General features: G+C 46.1%; 1 protein-coding gene across 1 annotated transcript in view; it reads left to right on the top strand.

The window, feature by feature from the left end:
- Positions 1-17,289: 17,289 nt before the first annotated feature.
- OTULINL (OTU deubiquitinase with linear linkage specificity like) overlaps positions 17,290-19,448 on the top strand; it is a 31,230-nt gene continuing 29,071 nt past the window's right edge. Inside the window, exon 1 of the mRNA XM_071099088.1 lies at positions 17,290-17,450. Within this exon, the coding sequence (XP_070955189.1) occupies positions 17,387-17,450 (64 nt within the window). The 5' untranslated portion in view covers positions 17,290-17,386. The remainder of the gene's footprint in view (positions 17,451-19,448) is intronic.

Raw genomic sequence — 19,448 nt, 5'->3', positions numbered from 1 at the left:
GAGTTCGAGACCAGCTTGGCCAACATGGTGAAACCCCCCTGTCTGTACCCAAAAAATACAAAAATTAGCCAGGTGTGGTGGTGCACACCTGTAGTCCCAGCTACTTGGGAGGCGAAGGCGTGAGAATTGCTTGAACTCAGGAGGCAGAGGTTGCAGTGAGCCGAGATTGCGCCACTGCACTCTAGCCTGGGCAACAGAATGAGATTCCGTCTCAAGAAAAAAAAAAAAAAAAAAAAAAAAATATATATATATATATATATATATATATATATATAGAGAGAGAGAGAGAGAGAGAGAGAGATACAGTCTCCTCTTCTTTCTAAATTTATAGATGTCGTTTTTTTAAGTTAACATGGCAGACTCCTTTTAGGACCCCTCCCTCCCTCACATCTGTTCCTTTCCACCTTGGGTGATTTAAGGGAGCAGCTGGAGCAGCAGAAGGCCAGGCGGATATCACAAATGCCATCACTAGTTATGGACACAGTGGGCTCACAAAACCCCCATCGTTTCCAAGATGGGGCTGATCTCCTCACTCCTTTTCCCATATACAGCCTCAGTTTACACTTAAAGATCCCCTTTCCCCTTCAACTGCTGAATATATTCTGACCAACTGCACTTGTGTAACGCTGGCTTGGGGGAAGAAGAGGGGACATTCACATGTTGGGACCCCGCCCCTCTCCTTGCCTGGGATTGAAGACCTGGAGCCTCTCCTCTTTCTCTTCCCCAGCAGAGATCAAAGATGGCAGCCCTAGATGCTGGGCGCAGTGACTCACGTCTGTAATCCCAGCACTTTGGGACGCGGAGGTGGGCAGATCACTTGAGGTCAGGAGTTCGAGACCAGACTAGCCAACATGGCGGAAACCCCATCTCTACTAAAAATACAAAAAATTAGCCGGGTGTGGTAGCGTGCGCCTGTAATCCCAGCTACTCAGGAGGCTGAGGCAGGAGAATTGCTTGAGTCTGGGAGGTGGAGGTTGCAGTGAGCTGAGATCATGTCACTACACTCCAGCCTGGCAACAGAGTGAGACTCCATCTCAAAAAAAAAAAAAAAAAAAACAACTGGCAACCCTAGCTGAAGTGGAAGGTCTGTGCTTCTCTCTGAGGAAATTCTAACCACATGAGGAATTACGTGGTTCGCGGACTCTCCCTGTTACGTTGAAAGTCTGTAAGTTATGGAAGTTGCCCATTTACCTCTGACCTTTCAAGTTGCATGAGTGGATTCCCACCATAAAAAGAAAAAAAAAAAATCTTCAGATTGTAGTTTTCAAACTTAGTACAATCACGATAATTCCCATTATTTTCACCTGTTGAGGTTTGGAGTAAAGATCTTCGAAAAGAAAAGAGACCTTTAGAATGTATTTCCTCCTGTGCAAGTGGATGCTGTGAGTTTTGTCTTTGAACTTAGAGGGCTCCAACTGACTGGAGGAGGCGGCCATAGGAGGGACTCTGGGATTGTGCCCAGCTTGCCAAAACAAGCCTGAAATCCACCCCCAAAACAAAGTTGAACTTCTATGGTCACTGACAGTTGTCCTTTTTTTTTTTTTTTTTTTTTTTTTTTTTTTTTTTAAGCAAAGAAAGAAAGAAAGAAAAAAACCTTCATGCATAACTAGGATATTCGGCAACAGGACATAGTAATACTCCAAAACTTACTCTGTTTTTCTTCTCTTTTTGTCATTGCTGAAATGTTTTATAAGACTTTGCTTCAGAGCAAACCAGTTAGAGCCAACCGTGGCCAGTGTGGTAAATTCAGTTCCTCTCTGGTTTCCTGTAGGCCCTTCAGGGAGATCCCTGTCACCTCTGCTCCCTCCCATCAGTGACACTCTTATCCTATTATAAACCCAGCCTGAAGTCCTTCATCTTTGCCCTGTGTTTTCTAGTGGTGGTGGGGGGGTAATTAGGACTCTTTCCTGCCCCACCTGCCATCTCTTTTGTTTGCCCAAGCTGTTCTCCTGGAAAACAGCAGATGGTCGGGGCAAGAACAATAGCTTCGTGCTGCAGAGGTGGCAATGAGGAGTGGAACGAACTGTAAATCCAGAATGGGCGTGGAAAGACTTACTTGCCAGAAGGTAGAAGTTCACACTGCCACCTTAGAGTAGAAACCGCATGAAGCCTAGGTTCTACACCCTCCTCTTTCACAATCCGCTCAGGAGTGCCCATGTTGGGGGCAAGGTTGCTGTCACCCACTCTCAGTCTCCCCGGTAGCTGGGACTGACATCTCTTGCATCCTAAAACTTCTGTGAAATGTGAGCTGGTGAGAAATACATGGATTAAGGAAGGAATGATCTAATTTAAATGTAGGAAGGTTGAAAACAAGCAGGGTGGCCGGGCCTGGTGGCTCACGCCTGTAATCCCAGCACTTTGGGAGGCCGAAGTGGGCAGCTCACCTGAGGTCGGGAGTTCGAGACCAGCCTGACCAACATGGAGAAACCCTGTCTCTATTAAAAATACAAAATTAGCCGGGTGTGGCGGTGCATGCCTGTAATCCCAGCTACTTGGGAGGCTGAGACAGGAGAATTTCTTGAACCCAGGCACCGGAGGTTGCGGTGAGCCGAGATCGCACCATTGCACTCCAGCCTGGGCAACAAGAGCAAAACTCCGTCTCAAAAAAGAAAAGAAGCAGAGCCAGGGTACTGCTTTTGTGAGCTAAGAGAGGAGATGGGCACAGGGGTGTGGTCATGGGGAATGGGAGGGTGTTAATTGTGCAACCTCACCTCCCTAAAGGGTCAAGAGTCTGGACTTCTTTGAGCCTTGCTTTATATTATGTGGCACCAATGTAAATATTGAGATTGTTTGCGTGTAACTGTTTTTTGAGATTATTGAATGGAAACGTGCGTGATTTGAGTCCATCCAATGCTGTAAAAGGATCCAGGCATTGATACTATAGACTGCAGACTTTAGTGGCAGCATCTGGGAGGAGATGAAGTATCCCTGAAGCCTCATGACCTCACACCTATAGGATGGAAACCAGGGCCACACCCTCACTACTCTAACGTTTAGCCTTAACTTTAAACCAATTCATTTAGATTTAGCAGCGATATCTGAGTTATCAAGAGTCAGGAAAGGCTTCAAAATGTAAAACATAGGATTTGTTTATAGTAAAAACAGCTAACAATTACACAGTTGAGGGTTGATCATGTGCCAGTCGTAAGTTTACATAAGTTAACTCCCAACAATCCTATAAGTATGTACTGCTATTATCCCCATTTTGTGGAGTTAGAAACCGAGGCAATAAGAAGGTAGAAGGGGCGCCGGGTGCAGTGGCTCACGCCTGTAATCCCAGCACTTTGGGAGGCTGAAGCGGGCAGATCACGATGTCAGGAGATCGAGACCATCCTGGCTAACACAGTGAAACCCCATCTCTACTAAAAATACAAAAAATTAGCCAGGCCTGGGGGCAGGCGCCTGTAGTCCCAGCTACTTGGGAGGCTGAGGCAGGAGAATGGCGTGAACCCAGGAGGCGGAGCTTGCAGTGAGCCGAGATTGTGCCACTGCACTCCAGCCTGGGCGACAGAGCGAGACTCCATCTCAAAAAAAAAAAAAAAAAAAAAGTAGAAGGGCAACGAAGCTCCCTCTGGCTTCCTTTATAGGAGCACAATCCCATTCATGAGGGCTTCCCACTCCATGACCTAGTGACCTCCCAAAGGGCCAACCCCTTAAAACCATCACTTTGAGGGTTAGGTTTCAACATGGATTGGGGGCAGACACAAATATTCAGACTATAGCAAGGTGTCTGGCACATGGCATGGTCGGGGGGGCGGGGGCCTGCTGATTGGAGTGCTTACCTGAGCCTCTCCAAGTAACCCAGCCTACTCCCAGCATGCTTGCTGCAGGTTCGTCAGGCTTCTTACAATATGGCTCAGCAACCCAAGTGCCAGTATTCTAGAAAACAAGGTGAAACTGTATCACCTTTTATGACAGCCTCAGAAGTCACATGGCATCACTTCCTCAATACTGTGTGTATTGTCAACATAGTCACCAGCCCACCCAGATGCAAGAAGTGGGATTAGACTACACTTCTTGATGGGGGGTGGAGAGGAGGTGACCAGGTGGCATTGTAGAATGGCATTGGGATGGGAGATAGTGTTGCACCATTGGAAATGTGTCATGGGTCCGAGAAAATAAATGGGAAATACAGGATCTACTTGCCTGCTAAGAAAACCAATGGCCTTAATACCAAAAACAAACAAAATCATTCATTAAAATATTTGGGGAAAAGGCCAACTTTCCTATATTCTGACCTCTGTAAGGTTTTTTGTGAAAGCTCATAGAATAGGTAGAACAAGAGTTACAGAAATACAGCTAATGAGGCCCTAAAATATGTACTTTAAGCAATTGCAGACAGAGAAACTGAGAAATCTCAGGCCACCGTATTGATAGGAGAGAGCTCTGTAGATGGTGTGGAACATGGTTGTGTGAGAATGAATAGGAAATCAGAAAATGCCACCGGGTCAGAATGACAAAAGATGACAGTCTGAAGAGGCCCAGGATCAAGGTGTGTTCCTGGCCCTGGATTTCACTGATTCTCTGGTAAGGAGTAATTATTACTTAATACAAGAATAACACTATTAAATATGTAATTATGCTGACTTCATAGTATGCTTAAGTTATATTTTTTAGGACTACATGGATTTCTGTAGTTTCTGCTTGCCCATGATACCTCCCTCTTTCTTCTAGTAACAAACTGGGCTGTCCACTTGGGAATTGTTGATTGGTGAGCTGTCAAATGCAGGGCCCACCACTCTCCTCCTCTAAGTTCATGATCCAGGCTAGCTTCATACAATGGTATATGCAATAATTAGTTCAGAATTATATGTGTGTGTGTGTGTGTGTGTGTGTGTTTGTGTGTGTGTGTGTGTGTGTGTGTGTGTGTGATGTTTAACGGGGGAACAGAATCCTTTCTTGGGGATTACCATGGTTGCTTGGAGAGAGAATCTTCTTTTTTTGAGAGTGTGTGTGCTAAGGGTCAGAGGAACCTGGATGTGTTGAGAGACAGAGACTGCGAGAGTAATGACATGACATTGTCTGAACTTTGGGAAACAGTTATGTCTGGAGCCAGAGCTACCCCTTGGACTTTCCAGCTAATCGAATCAATGCATTGTCTTTTTGACCTAGGCTAGTTCCAACTGGGATTCTCTCACTAGTATCCATATGGTCCTAATTTCCACATTACTATATAAGCAACACTCCACAGTGTGAATTCTGCCATTCTCATTCAAATCATTTGCCCTCATTGGTTTCTCCTCCTGGTGTAGTGAGACATGGTGCCCTACACCAGTGAGTTCCTATGTCCTAATGCCCGCATGATTCTGGAGTTCAGCCTGAGTAGAAGGGCAAGTTGCAGTCCTCTCTGAGGGTTCAAGCAACTCGAGAATATGTTCTTGGCCTTCAGGGCTGAGCTGATAGTATTACAAACGTCCCTTGTCTTACTAGCAGGACTCTAGAGGACTGGGATGATAAGGGGTTATGGGAAATGGTGGTAAGGAAAAAAGACTTGAGAATATCAAGTTCCTTAAAAATGGAAACCGTTTTTCTCTGGTGTTGATCTATGCACTCACATTCAGAGTCATTATTTTAAAGATGTTTAAATTTTTATGTAATGAGGTATCAGCCCTGCTGTGAACATGATGTACAGGGTATGAGGCTGACACCTGCCTCGGCCGCCTCCCAGGCTGCCTCCCCATCAGCTGGCAGTTCCAGGGCCACTATCGCGATAAAGACCTCTTCTTGCATTTCTATGAAGCTGCAAATAAGTGGCTTTTAATAAAAGCTCTTTATTTCTTGCCTTTTCTTTCCTCTGTATCATTAAGTTTCACTGTATGTGCAGAGCCTGGTGCTCGAGGGAGGCATATTTTGGTTCTTATGCTTATCTGCTGACACATTTTAACGGAGGAATAAGATAATTGATTTATTCTTAAGGTCATGGAGGCCACTCCTAATTTTCTGTTATGTTTTATTCAAAATGCATACTTTTTGAAATTTAAATATATGTCTTATATTTATATATACATAAATTTATACATATAAAATAATAGTACACACGATTTTTTAAAACATCTTTTTTTTATTATACTTTAAGTTCTAGGGTACATGTGCACAATGTGCAGGTTTGTTACATATGTATACGTGTGCCATGTTGGTGTGCTGCACCCATCAACTCGTCATCACCCATCAACTTGTCATTTACATCAGTTATAACTCCCAATGCCATCCCTCCCCCCTCCGCCACAATAGGCCCTGGTGTGTGATGTTCCCCTTCCCGTGTCCAAGTGATCTCATTGTTCAATTCCCATCTATGAGTGAGAGCATGCAAAAATCACATCATTTAAAAAAAACTTATAACAAGAAAACCCCTGAGCTTCCTGCTCTAAAATTTCACCTGTTTTACCTAGCTCTTATGGTATTTCTTTTAATATTTCTACATAATATACTCTTTCTATTTCTTATCATCTAAAAATAATAATTTATTTATTTATTTGTTTTGAGATGGTGTCTCGCTGTGTCGCCCAGGCTGGAGTGCAATGGCATGATCTCAGTTCACTGCAACCTTTGCCTCCCAGATTCAAGCGATTCTCCTGCCTCAGGCTCCCGAGTAGCTGGGATTACAGGCACGCACCACCACACTGGCTATTTTTTGTATTTTTAGTAGAGACGGGGTTTCACCATGTTGGTCAGGCTGGTCTTGAACTCCTTACCTCAGTGATCGCCTGTTCTCGCTTCCCAAAGTGCTGGGATTACAGGCATGAGGCACCACGCCCAACCCTATTCTTTATCATTTTAAACAGTATCTTTTGACTTCCTGTTACAATAGATAAAAATTTGTCTCTGTTACTCTTCCTTTGCCACGTTTGTCTCCTTTCATCTGACCAATGTAGTATGTCACAAGTTTTTTAACCTTATTATGACTAGCCGATATTGTCCATTGGTGAGCCAAGAAGCGTAATGTAATGTTTTCCTTTTTGTACAACTGTTTGTTCTTCCTGGAGTTTATTGTCTCATTTTGTTCCCACGCTGGGTTTTCTATGTACCCTTATTTAACTTTTTTCCCAAGTGTGTCATCAGCTCTACCAGGTACCCAGGATATTATTTTCTAAATGCTCAAATGCATTAATAAATAATCAACTTCATTTTTCTCCCTGAAGCCCTCCCTTCCAGACCCTTCTGGTTTCCTGTAACAATTGTGGCACTGTCTTCTGCGCACTCTCCTTGTCCATCCTCCGTGCATTATCAAGGTTCTCTGTCTCTCTCTCTGCATTACCTGGGTCTGTGTGGTGTCACACTAAACACAATAGGATGGCTGTGACCATTTTGGCCAAACATTCTCCCTTACTAGCAACCCCAGTGAAAAGTGACTTCTCTCTTCTTTTTTTTTTTTAGACCGAGACTTGCTCTGTCACCAAGGCTGGAGTGCAGTGTCACGATCTTGGCTCGCTGCAACCTCTGCCTTCCGGATTCAACCATGTCCCGCTATGTATTAGTCCGTTTTCACACTGCTGATAAAGACATACCCAAGACTGGGAAGAAAAAAAGGTTTAATTGAACTTACAGTTCCACATGGCTGGGGAGGCCTCAGAATCATGGAGGGAGGTGAAAGTCACTTCTTACATGGTGGCGGCATGAGGAAAATAAGGAAGATGCAAAAGCAGAAACCCCCGATAAAACCATCAGCTCTCATGAGACTTATTCATTACCATGAGAACAGTAAGGGGGAAACTGCCCCCATGATTCAATTATGTCCCACTGGGCCCCTCCCACAACACAAAGGAATTTTGGGAGTACAATTCAAGATGAGATTTGGGTGGGGACACAGAGCCAAACCATATCATTTCCACCTTGGCCCCTTCAAATCTCATGTCCTCACATTTCAAAACCAATTGTGCCTTCCCAGCAGTCCCCCAAAGTCTTATTTCAGCATTAACTCAAAAGTCTACAGTCCAAAGTCTCATCTGAGACAAGGCCAGTCCCTTTCACCTATGAGCCTGTAAAATCAAAAGCAAGTTAGTTACTTCCTAGATACAATGGCGGGCACAGGTATTGGGTAAATACAGCCATTCCAAATGGGAGAAATTCGCCAAAACAAAGAGGTTACAGTGCTTACGCAAGTCCGAAATCCAGCAGGGCTGGCAATTTTAAAGCTCCAATATGATCTCCTTTGATTCCATGTCTCACATCCAGGTCACGCTGATGCAAAAGGTTGGTTCCCATAGTCTTGGGCAGCTCTGCCTCTGTGGCTTCCCAGGGTATAGCTCCCCTCCTGGCTGTTTTCATGGGCTGGCATTGAATGTCTGTTGCATTTCCAGGTGCACTGTGCAAGGTGTTGGTGGATCTACCATTCTGGAGTCTGGAGGACGGTGGCCCTCTTCTCACATATCCATTAGGTGGTGCCCCAGTAGCGACTCTGTGTGGGGGCTCTGACCCCACATTTCCCTTCCGCACTGCCCTAGCTGAGGTTCTCCATGAAGGCCCTGCCCCTGCAGCAAACTTTTGCCTGGGCATCCAGGCTTTTGCATACATCTTCTGAAATCTAGGTGGAGCTTTCCAAACCTCAATTCTCGACTTCTGTGCACCCACAGGCTCAACACCCTGTGGAGGCTGCCAAGGTTGGGGGCTTGCACCCTCTGGAATCATGGACCGAGCTGTACCTTGGCCCCTTTTAACAACGGCTGGAGTGACTGGGACACAGGGCACCAAGTCTCTAGGCTGCACATAGCATGGGGACCCTGGGCCCAGCCCACAAAACCATTTTTACCTCCTCGGCTTCTGGGTCTGTGATGGGAGGGGCTGCCATGAAGACCTATGAGATGCTCTGGAGACATTTTCCCCATTGTCTCAGGGATTAACCTTCAGCTTCTTGTTACTTATGAAAATTCTGCAGCCAGCTTGAATTTCTCCTCAAAAAATGAGTTTTTCTTTTCTACTGCATCATCAGGCTGCAAATTTTCCAAACTTTTATGGTCTGTTTCCCTTTTAAAATGGAATGCTTTTAACAGCACCCAAGTCGCCTCTTGAACGCTTTTCTGCTTAGAAACTTCTTCCACCAGATACCCTAAATCATCTCTCTTAAGTTCAAAGTTCCACAAATCTCTAGGGCAGGGGCAAAATGCCACCAGTCTCTTTGCTAAAACATAACAAGAGTCACCTTTGCTCCAGTTCCCAACAAGTTCCTCATCTCCATCTGAGATCACCTCAGCCTTGACCTTATTGTTCATATCACTGTCAGCATTTTTGTTAAAGCCATTCAACAAATCTCTAGGAGGTTCCAAACTTTCGCACATTTTCCTGTCTTCTGAGGCCTCCAAGCTGTTCCAACCTCTGTCTGTTACCCTGTTCCAAAGTCACTTCCACATTTTCAGGTATCTTTTCAGCAACGCCCCACTCTACTGGTACCAATTCACTGTCTTAGTCTATTTTCATGCTGCTGATGAAGACTTACCTGAGACTGGGAAGAAAAAGAGGTTCAATTGGACTTACAGTTCCACATGGCTGGGGAGGCCTCAGAATCATGGTGGGAGCTGAAGGGCACCTCTTACATGGTGGTGGCAAGAGAAAAATCAGGAAGATGCAAAAGTGAAAACCCCCGATAAAACCATCAGATCTCGTGAGACTTATTCACTACCACAAGAACACTATGGGGGAAACTGTCCCCATGATTCAAATTATCTCCCACTGTTCCCTCCCACAACTCGTGGGAATTATGGAAGTACAATTCAAGACGAGATTGGGTGGGGACACAGAGGCAAACTATATCACACTAATTTTTGTATTTTTAGTAGAGATGAGATTTCACCATGTTGGCCAGGCTGGTCTTGAACTCCTGACTTCAAGTGATCCACCTACCTTGGGCTCCTAAGGTGTTGGGATTACAAGCCTGAACCACCATGCCTGACCGCAACTTCTGTCTTCCAACATCTATATTCTAACCCCAGGGAAGGATCCATTTGGCTCTGTGTGGATCAGCGGCCCCTTCTTGAGCAGAAGAAATAGGGGTACTCTGGTGAACCCATGACTGGCATCCCCTGTAAGAAGACATGGAACTAGGGAGAGGTGGGCAGTCCCTGAAAGAAAGGGGCTGAACTGACTCCCCTGGCATGGCCACTTCAGGGCTGAACCAAGAAAAGACAGATAGACGGGCATTCTCTTGGGAACCAGAGGGCCAGGATTCTACTCTTGGTTGCACCTACTGAGTCATTGCATGACCTTAGGAAAATTAATTGGCCTCTTTGCCTCAGTGTTAATTTCTTTCAAAGGAAGGATCTATATTCAAGTTTGTAATAGAATTGAAGATTCTAAGGTCCTACCCTCTGTCCAGTAAGACACTATAATATGAAGGCTGCTCTGATTTAGACGTAGGCATAGGTCACAAGAAAATGATGGAAGTTGTTTTATTGGAAGCTTGTCCAACTCACACTAGGCATAGGTCAAAAAACAATGATGGAAAATAAAAGTGAATCCAGAAAGTAAATGGTCCAATACAATAGTTAATATTGATTAAATTTTTACTATGGATGGGCCAGGCATTGTTAAAGGCTTCACTTGAATTAACACATTTTTAATTTTCAAGAACTCATTCTTGTTTTCTTTTCTTTCTTTCTCTTTCTCTTTATTTCTCTTTCTCTCTTTCTTTCTTTTTATTTTATTTTATTTTTTTGACAGAGTCTGGCTCTGTTGCCCAGGATGGAATGCAATGGCGACATCTTGGCTCACTGCAACCCCCACCTCCCAAGTTCAAGCCTCGGTCTTCCGAGTGGCTGGGACGATAGGCACATGCCACCATGCCCTGGTAATTTTTGTATTTTTAGTGTCATCCCTTGGGATCCTCAAAAATAAATAAGCCTAACTGGTGCAGAGGGTCACATCTCTAATCTCAGTGACTCTGTAGGCTGAGGCAGGAGGATCTCTTGAGCCCGGAAGTTCAAGACCAGTCTGGGTAACACAGTGAGACTCGGTCACTACAAAAAATAAACAAACAAATAGACAACTCAGAGAAAAAACAGCAATCTGGTTTTCTTTCTTTCCCACTCTTGGCTTTATTTTTAAAAATGGGTGGGGTGGGAGTGGCTAAGCCAGAAAGACTGCTGCATGTTCTGCTTTGACAAAAACATAAAAAATTTGTTTTGTTGATTAATTGGAGCTGCAAGCCCAGTAAAGTAACCAAAAGGTTTTAGAGATTGTACCTCTCCATATATTTTTACTTAATTGTCAGATTATTTGGCAAAATTGTCTTTTCATTTCTACATTTCATTTGGCAAGGGTCCCGCTGTTCCTGAAATCTTACCAAGCTTACCAAGCATGAAAGAGGAAGTGTCATCCTTCAGAAGGCGAATTTGTTGACAAGGATGTCTGTGTACCGAGTCCACTTGTAGAGGAAGCCAAGGAATGTATGTGCAGACTCAAGAGCACGGTGAGGAGGAGGAAAGTGGGCAGTGGGATCTTGAAGAGACCTCAATCCCGTACTCAGCAAGCACACATTAAATGGCTACCAAGCATTGTGCAGGACACCAAGGGGAGGCTGGGATCTTTGTCCTTGCCCTCTAGGAGCTCACAGTCAAACATGGAGTATTTTTTGTTTTTAATTTCATTTTAATTTTTTTTGAGACAGGGTCTCAGCCTGTCACCCAGGCTGGAGTGCAGTGGTTCACTCTCGGCTCACTGCAACATCCGCCTCCCAGGTTAAACCGATTCTCCCACCTCAGCCTCCCAAGTAGCTGGATTACAGGCGCCTGCAACCACGCCCAGCTAATTTTTGTATTTTTAGTAGAGATGGGGTTTCACTGTGTTGGCCAGGCTGGTCTGAAACTCCTGACCTCAAGTGATCGGCCCGCCTCGGCCTCCCAAAGTGCTGGGATTACGGTCATGAGCCACCGTGCCCGGCCAAGAATTTGAACAAGTTACGTCTCAGAGTACTAGGTGCAGGGTACTAGGTGCAGTGAGAATAGCGGGCAGAGCTGGGACGGTGGAGAAGCCATCTTGTGAACTCCAGCTTGTCTTGGGTGGTCCAGAATTGCCTCCCCAAGGAGAGCAGGTTGACGAAGGACCAATGGGAGCCAGCCAGGCAAGGCGGGAGAAAAGCACCGCCCAGGCAGTGCAAATATAAGGTCAAAGGACAGAGGTGGTGAGTCAGCACAGCTCTATGCAAACTGCAGGCAGGACAGGTGTCAAGAATGTGAGAAGGAGCGAAGCCATCTGATTTGCTAAAATTATTTTTGAAAAATTAAGGAAATGCTAAGTTCTGGTCTAGACCTACTCAAAATCATGAAGTTCTTTTCCACACACACCACCCCCACATCTTTCGGTTCCCTTTATGGCTCTAAGCTGACCTCCTCAATCCCTCTGGCAGCTCCTAAGCCCTCTTGGCACTCCTCCAGTCACCATCTGCTCTTAGAAAGTGCCAAGGTTGGGTGGCACTGAGGTATGAATGACTGAGAGGATAGTGTTGTAATTTGGTTGACTGAGTATGGCACACATTCAAAACATGTTTTACAGTTATTTTATTATTAATAAAATTCAAAACACATTTTATTTATTGATTATTTATTTGTTTGTTTGAGACAGAGTCTCCCTCTGTCACCCAGGCTGGAGTACCAGATCATATGGTTATTCTACATGTAACCTTTCAAGGAGCCACTACACTGTTTTTCACAGTGGAAAACATTCTCAATGTATGAGTGAGGGTTCCAATTTGTCCACATCCTCTCTAACACTTGTCATTTTCTTTTTTGTTGTTGTTTTTTGTTTTTATAATAGCCATTCTAATGGATGTGAAGTGGTATCTCATCGTGGTTTCAACTTGCATTTCTCTAATGATTAGAGGCGTGTTGAACATCTTTTTATGTGCTCATTATCCATTTACATAATTTCTTTAGAAAAATGTCTATTAATTTTTAAAAATTTATTTTTAGAGACAAGGTCTCATTCTATTGCCCAGGCCAGAGTGCAGTGGCATGATCATAGCTCACTACAGCCTCAAACTCCTGGGCTCAAGTAATCCTCCTGCCTCAACCTTCTGAGTAGCTAGTACTACAGGTGCCTGCCACCGTGCCCAGTTAAGGTTTTTTAGTTTCCACAGAGACAGGGTCTTGTTACGTTGACCAGGCTCCTGGCTAGTTTTTAAATTTTTGTTTAGGGATAGGGTCTGGCTGTATTGCCCAAGCTGGTCTCAAACTCTTGGCTTCAAGTGATCCTCCTATCTGAGCTTTCCAAGTACCTAGGATTACAGATGCATGCCACCATGCCTGGCTAATTTTTTTTTTTTTTTTTTTTTAGCGATAGGGTCTGACTGTATCACCCTAGCCGGCCTCAAACTCCTGGACTCAGGTGATCCTCCTGCGTCAGACTCCTGAGTAGCTGGGATTACAGGTTTGAGCCACCTTGCCCAGCCATGCAGGTTATTTGACCATCCTTTGTCCTTAAAACATTATGCCATCATTGTTGATGTCCATAAAAGTTAGAATTTGAGAAATCCTTATCTTTCCACTTCCTTCCTGCATTGTATCTGAGCATATGTTGCTTCTTATTCACACGAAGCCCCTGAATAACTACAAAAACTATAATACCAAAATCAGTCAGTGTCAACTTTTCTAATAGAGGACAGTATGTAGAGGTCAATAGGTGCCAATGGCAGCACTTAACTGAGCACTTACAAAGGGCCAGCCTCTACATGCAGTCACTGAATCAACTCTACAAGCCCCATTTTAGGTAAGTACTATTATTATTACTAATATATAAGTAAGGAAATGGGGCAAAAAGGGTTTAAAGTATCTTGCTCCAGGTCATCCAGCTAATAAATTACATTCTAGGATTTGAACCCAGCTGTTGGGGCCATTTGGAAACCATCCCCTAAAAAAATAACCTCCTAGGAACTCAGTGATTTTTTTGTTTTTCTTTTTGTGAGACAGGGTCTCACTCTGTTGCCCAGGCTGTAGTGCACTGGCACAATCTTGGCTCACTGCAACCTCTGCCTCCCAGGTTCAAGCAATTGCTGTGCTTCAGCCTCCAGAGTAGCTGGGATTCACCATGCTGGCCAGGCTGGTCTCAAACTCCTGACTTCAGGTGATTCGCCCACCTTGGTCTCCCAAAGTGCTAGGATTACAGGCGTGAGCCACCGTGCCCAGCTAGAACCCAGCGATTTTTGAAAGCCAACATATGATCTTTTTCTTGGATGAGCAGAGGCTAGAAGTGTGGGCCACCCTGCCACATGCCAGTCCAGGGCATGGGTGAGATGCCACACTTCCAGCATCCCAGTGTGAAGGTGAACAAATGCTGCAAGTGGTGTGAGGCCAAGATCCAAGCTGACATTTCACAGGCAACGCTAAGAAATCAAGTGGGACAAGGCTGCAATGGTGAGGGGCAAGGTGTGAAGCCTAAACAGGGAGGAACAGGAGAACCCTCAAGAAGGGGCTGGCACAGCAGGCACACAAGTAGCACAAAGAGCCCTGAAGCTCCCAGCAGGCCCTGGCAGGGGCTTCTGTCTATCCCCATACTGGGACCTTCAGGCTGCCACTAAACTGTACTTTAAAAAGTGGTTAAAATGGGCTGGGCGTGGTGGCACATGCCTGTAATCCCAGCACTCTGGGAGGCTGAGGTGGGCAGATTGCTTGAGGTCAGGAGCTCGAGACCAGCCTGGCCAACATGGTGAAACCCTGCCTCTACTAAAAATACAAAAATTAGCCGGGCATGGTGGCAGACGCCTATAATCCCGGCTGCTCGGGAGGCTGAGACAGGAGAACCGCTTGAACCTGAGCGGAGGTTGCGGTGAGCCAAGATAGCGCCACTGTACTGTAGCCTGGGCGACAGAGTGAGACTCTGTCTCAAAAACAGAAAAAGAAAATACATTTTGCAACATGAACCTTGAAAGGCTCTGAATGTTCACATTCCATTTTCAGAGTTCAAATGGTCAAGAAAACCTCATAAAAACAACAACAACAAAAAACTCCAATTAAATATTTGCTGGGAACTACTGGCCAGTTTTTCTTTCTTTCTTCTGATTTGAGTCATATCACAACCCTCATGCAACTAGCTGGAGTAACCACTGTTCCTGGCCTAACTCACTCTGAGTTTTCCAGAGTCATAATCAGGTGGCTTTTGGGCACAACGCTAGGCACTGCCTGTTTTTGGTAGTTCTAAGGTGGATGTTTTGGCGAGCGTGATGATTTGCGTCCACATTTCAGCTAAGACCGTTGCTGCAGAGGTCTTTGTTCAGCATGATTTCCAGCTGGCCTCACACCACACTCTCAATTTACCCATTCATAAATATTTAAGCTCTGAGCCAGGTTCTAGGGATTCTAGATCAGAGTTCCTGCTCTCAAAGAGCTCATGATCTAGGTATTTTTAAAAAATCAATAACTTCATAATTGTGCAGACATGTAATAAATCACTCATGGTTAGACCAGAAAGCCAATTAGAAATCTCCATGTATATACATCTTTATATTTATGTGATGCTCATGTGCCAAGCATTATTGTGAGAGTTTTGCACATATTTAGTAATGTAACTCCCATAAGAATCCCACGGGGTAGATACTCGTAGGTGCTCCATTTTACAGATAAGGAAACAGGCACAAAAAGGTTAACTAACTTATGTAAGACCATATGGCTTGTATGAAGGGACACCAGGCAGTCTGGCTCCAAGGTTTTGTCATTAAGTACCACACTAAGAGGCCTCTCATTCAGCTTTTGGAGTAACAACCAACATTACAGGGAACCAAAATCCTAAATGTGAATTAATTGACAGGATTTTAGGCCAAGTACCAACAGCTGTGTTCATAAATATTATCTTGTGGGAGGAGGGAGGGGAACTGGCTAATTTGTTTTGTGGTTAAAGGACTAAGTAAATTTTGTTTTATTATACCACAAGAAATTAGCCCTGGTATTTTTAGTTTCTAGAATAGACAATTTGTACTTGTCACTGCTCATACGCTTGTTTAGGTAACTTAGGCACAACAATTTTAAGTCATTTATTTTGTATGAGTAACGTGGCTCTATACACGCAATTGGTGGTTTATGGTTGTAGAAAACTACCCCTCAATGTTAAAAATCTGATTTGGATAAAAGGGATTATTTTCTAAACATGCAGCAGAGTTTGGGAACATTTTTATTATCTTCTGTGAATCATGCATTGGAGAATGGTTGGGCGGTTGAGGGTTCAGACTTAGGTTCAAACTATGCACTAGTACTTCCTGAACCTCAGTTTCCTGGTCTGTAAATTGGAGATAATAACAGTGCCTACCTCATGGGCAAGTGAGGATTAAATGAAGCAATGCATGTAAAACCCATATATTAAAGCATGTGGCCGGATGCCAGCTGTCAGTAAATGCTTGGCATTAAGTTAACTGTTGTTGCCGGGATAAAGAATCTCACTGGAGTGGCCAAAGACCTGTGTTCTGAGACTAGGGAAAGGGAGGAAAGCGATCCAATTACTTGTCGACATTGCCCTCAGGCTACTGAAGCCACACAAAATTCCAGGCTGTTTCTCACATCTTTCTTTAGTTACGGAACTTCTTTCAAAAGATGGCAAAACATTTCCCATGCAGTCGGTTGTCTCTGCAACTGTGTATCTTGGAGAAAGAGGAAGTGTTCACCAGGATTTTCATTTTCTTCCTTTTTCTTCTAGAAAAAAAAAAAGGGGGCCATCTGACCGGGGGAGTCGGGGGAGAACTTTGTGAGCGCCTTTTCATTGTTGGGCTGTCTATTCTACTGTTAACTACTCCCATATTTTTTCCTTTGGATAAATCATTCTATAAGAGGACAGTTTTGTCAATAATGCACATATTCGCGCCCCCAAAGTAAACTGTGAGTTCTAAGTAAGCGTAACCCTGTTCTGCTGATCCAGGGAGAAGAAAGATTAGAAAATCTCCCCAGTCCGGTAAACAGGCCCTAGGCCGACAGCTCCATCTGGACTCCAGGCTTGCCCACCCCGGCCGTGACTGAGCAGGATAGCGCAGTAACCTTCTCGCGGGGGAAACCGCACCGACTCCTCGCCCTCATCAGCCGGCCCTCCGGGATTGTGCTTCCCACTCAACAGGCCTTCGATGTAAAGTGCCAGGGAGGCCGCCGGAACCGCCCAAGTGGAATTCCCAGCCTCGGGAACGCGCCTGGACCCCAGGAGTAGCTTCCCGCCCCGCGACCTAGCCCCAAACGCCTCCGCACATCTCTGGCCCGCGACCCCGACGGCGTGCGGAGGACCCGCCCCTCTAGGCTCAGCTCCTCCCTTCCCCGGCCTCTGATTGGCTGTTCGACGCGTCAGTCGGTGCCAATCCCCGCCCTGCGACTCCGCCGCCCTCCCCAGCCCGCCGCAGGGAAGCGAGCCTGGGCGCCGACAGGCGGCCGTCGCGTCTGACAGACCACTGCAGACCTCGGGCAGAGGCCCAACGCCTGTCCGCGGCGCGGCCAGCATGGCGGCGCCAAGGAGCCCCACGCGGGCAAGGGAGCGGGAGCGGTCTCACGCCCCCGCCGCAGGTGAGCCTGGGGCCGGGCCGGGCAGGGCCGGGCGGGGGGCGCGGGCAGGGACCGTCAGGGCGGGCGGGGTTGCGGGCAGCCTGGGACGCGCCCTCCTCTGTGGCCGCCGGTGCCGCTCAGCGGGGGCTAGGAGTCCTGGAGCCGGAGCGCGCCCTTGAGCCGGGCGGGAGTGAGGCGGGGCTGCACCACCACTCGGGGGTCGAGCCGGTGTCGGGGACGGGGTTGTATTTGAATAAGGGAGGCCAGGCAGCTTAGGTCGCTTGTCCGGGCGGGAAACGCAGGTTCCTGGAGGAAAGCCGGTCTTTGGGGTCGAGGTTCCCTCAGAGCCGCGAGGGAAGCCTAGGCAGCGGCGGAGGTCGCGCCCTGCGCCTGGGAGCGGGCCCGGGGTGAGTGGACCAGCGGGGCCCCGTATCCTCTCGGGGAGCTCGACTCGCTGACGGAGGGAGTTACGTTTCGCGCCCTGCTGGCAGAGGATGTGGCGCACACCTTCGCGGCACTCGAGACTTGCTAACAACACGGAATACTCTGGGTGAAAAAAAAAATCACCCAGACGGGACCGGGCGCGGTGGCACACGCCTGTAATCCCAGCACTTTGGGAGGCCGAGGCGGGCGGATCACGAGGTCAGGAGTTCGAGACCAGCCTGGCCAGCATAGTGAAACCCTGTCTCTACTAAAAATACAAAAAATTAGCCGGGTGTGGTGGCAGGCGCCTGTAGTCCCAGCTACTCAGGAGGCTGCGGAGGCCGAGGCCAGAGAATTGCTTGAACCCGGCGGGCGGAGGTTGCAGTGAGCCGAGATTGCACCACTGCACTCCCAGCCTGGGCGGCAGAGTGAGACTCCGTCTAAAAAAAAAAAAATCAAAAAAAGATCACCCAACAAGGGCAGCAGCGCAGCCTGGGAGTTCAGGCACTGGGTCTTGAAGTCTTCTCCTGCTTCCTCGGTAGCAGGGTCCTCTCCCCCTCTGAAGTCCACATACGATGTCTTCCTAACCAGCCCCAAGAAAGAAGCATAGCTGCTTCTTGGTTTTGAAGGAACACATGCCCGTGTCTATATTTGTCTGGAGCCCACTAGTGAATTTTGCGAGGATGCCGGTTCCCAAACACAGAGTTTGGGCTGCAGGAACTGCACTGATTATGGCAAATTGGCAGTTGCGGGGATTGCTTATGAATTGCTGTTCTTGGTCCCAGCATGAGCTTTTAATTCACACAGCAAACTGTTGGGTGCAGTGGAAACAGCACCTTTCTGGGAGTCAGAGGACATCATTCTGATGTGTCATCCATAAAATGAAGGCCTCCGGTTAGCTGATCCAGGCAACCTTTCCCAGTGGAGAACTCTGTCCTACCTCCCACTCTCAAAAGTTTGGAGAGTGAACTCATTTTTAAAAACCTTTCTGCACCTTGGGTTATTATAAAATTAGCCACATATTTCCTATGGGTGTATTCGTTTGAACCTTTTATTATGTTATTTTCTTTTCTCCTCCCTGCTATAGTTTGGCAGAGAAACAAAAATTGGAAATGGAGGCAGGAGCACAGCTGGAAAGGCTGGTTTGGGAGGCAGAAAGGTGCCTACTCCGGGCTTAACATCATCACCCGGAATTTTTCCTTTCTCTGCACCAAGCTCAATGCATGCCAGTGCTGCGAGCCCGGGTAGGCATTCTTTCCTCTGCTCCAGTTGTGGGATCTGCAGTTGGTGTGCAGCAGAGGAAGAATGTGATTCAAGGATCAGATTATGGAAAACTTTTTTCTCCAAAACATAACTTCTGACGACTTACAAGCATAGCTTCCCTTCTTTGCCAGTGGTATTTGGCAAAACAAAAATAAAACCAGTTTTAAAATCAGTTGTCAAAGCTAGTATAGGGACAACTTTTTTAGCTTTTGAACAGCAAGTAACACTTCACAATAAAACCAGACAACAGAAGAAAACCCACAGAAGAGGTTTTTTTGTTTGTTTAATTTTTACTATTTCTTCTTTAAAGTGTTAGGGTATGTTAGGATATTG

The sequence above is a fragment of the Macaca nemestrina genome, chromosome 6 (assembly GCF_043159975.1).
Source record: "Macaca nemestrina isolate mMacNem1 chromosome 6, mMacNem.hap1, whole genome shotgun sequence".
NCBI classification, from domain to species: domain Eukaryota; kingdom Metazoa; phylum Chordata; class Mammalia; order Primates; family Cercopithecidae; genus Macaca; species Macaca nemestrina.
The sequence above is the reverse complement of the archived record's forward strand: the minus strand, read 5'-3'. Positions and strand labels throughout refer to the sequence as shown.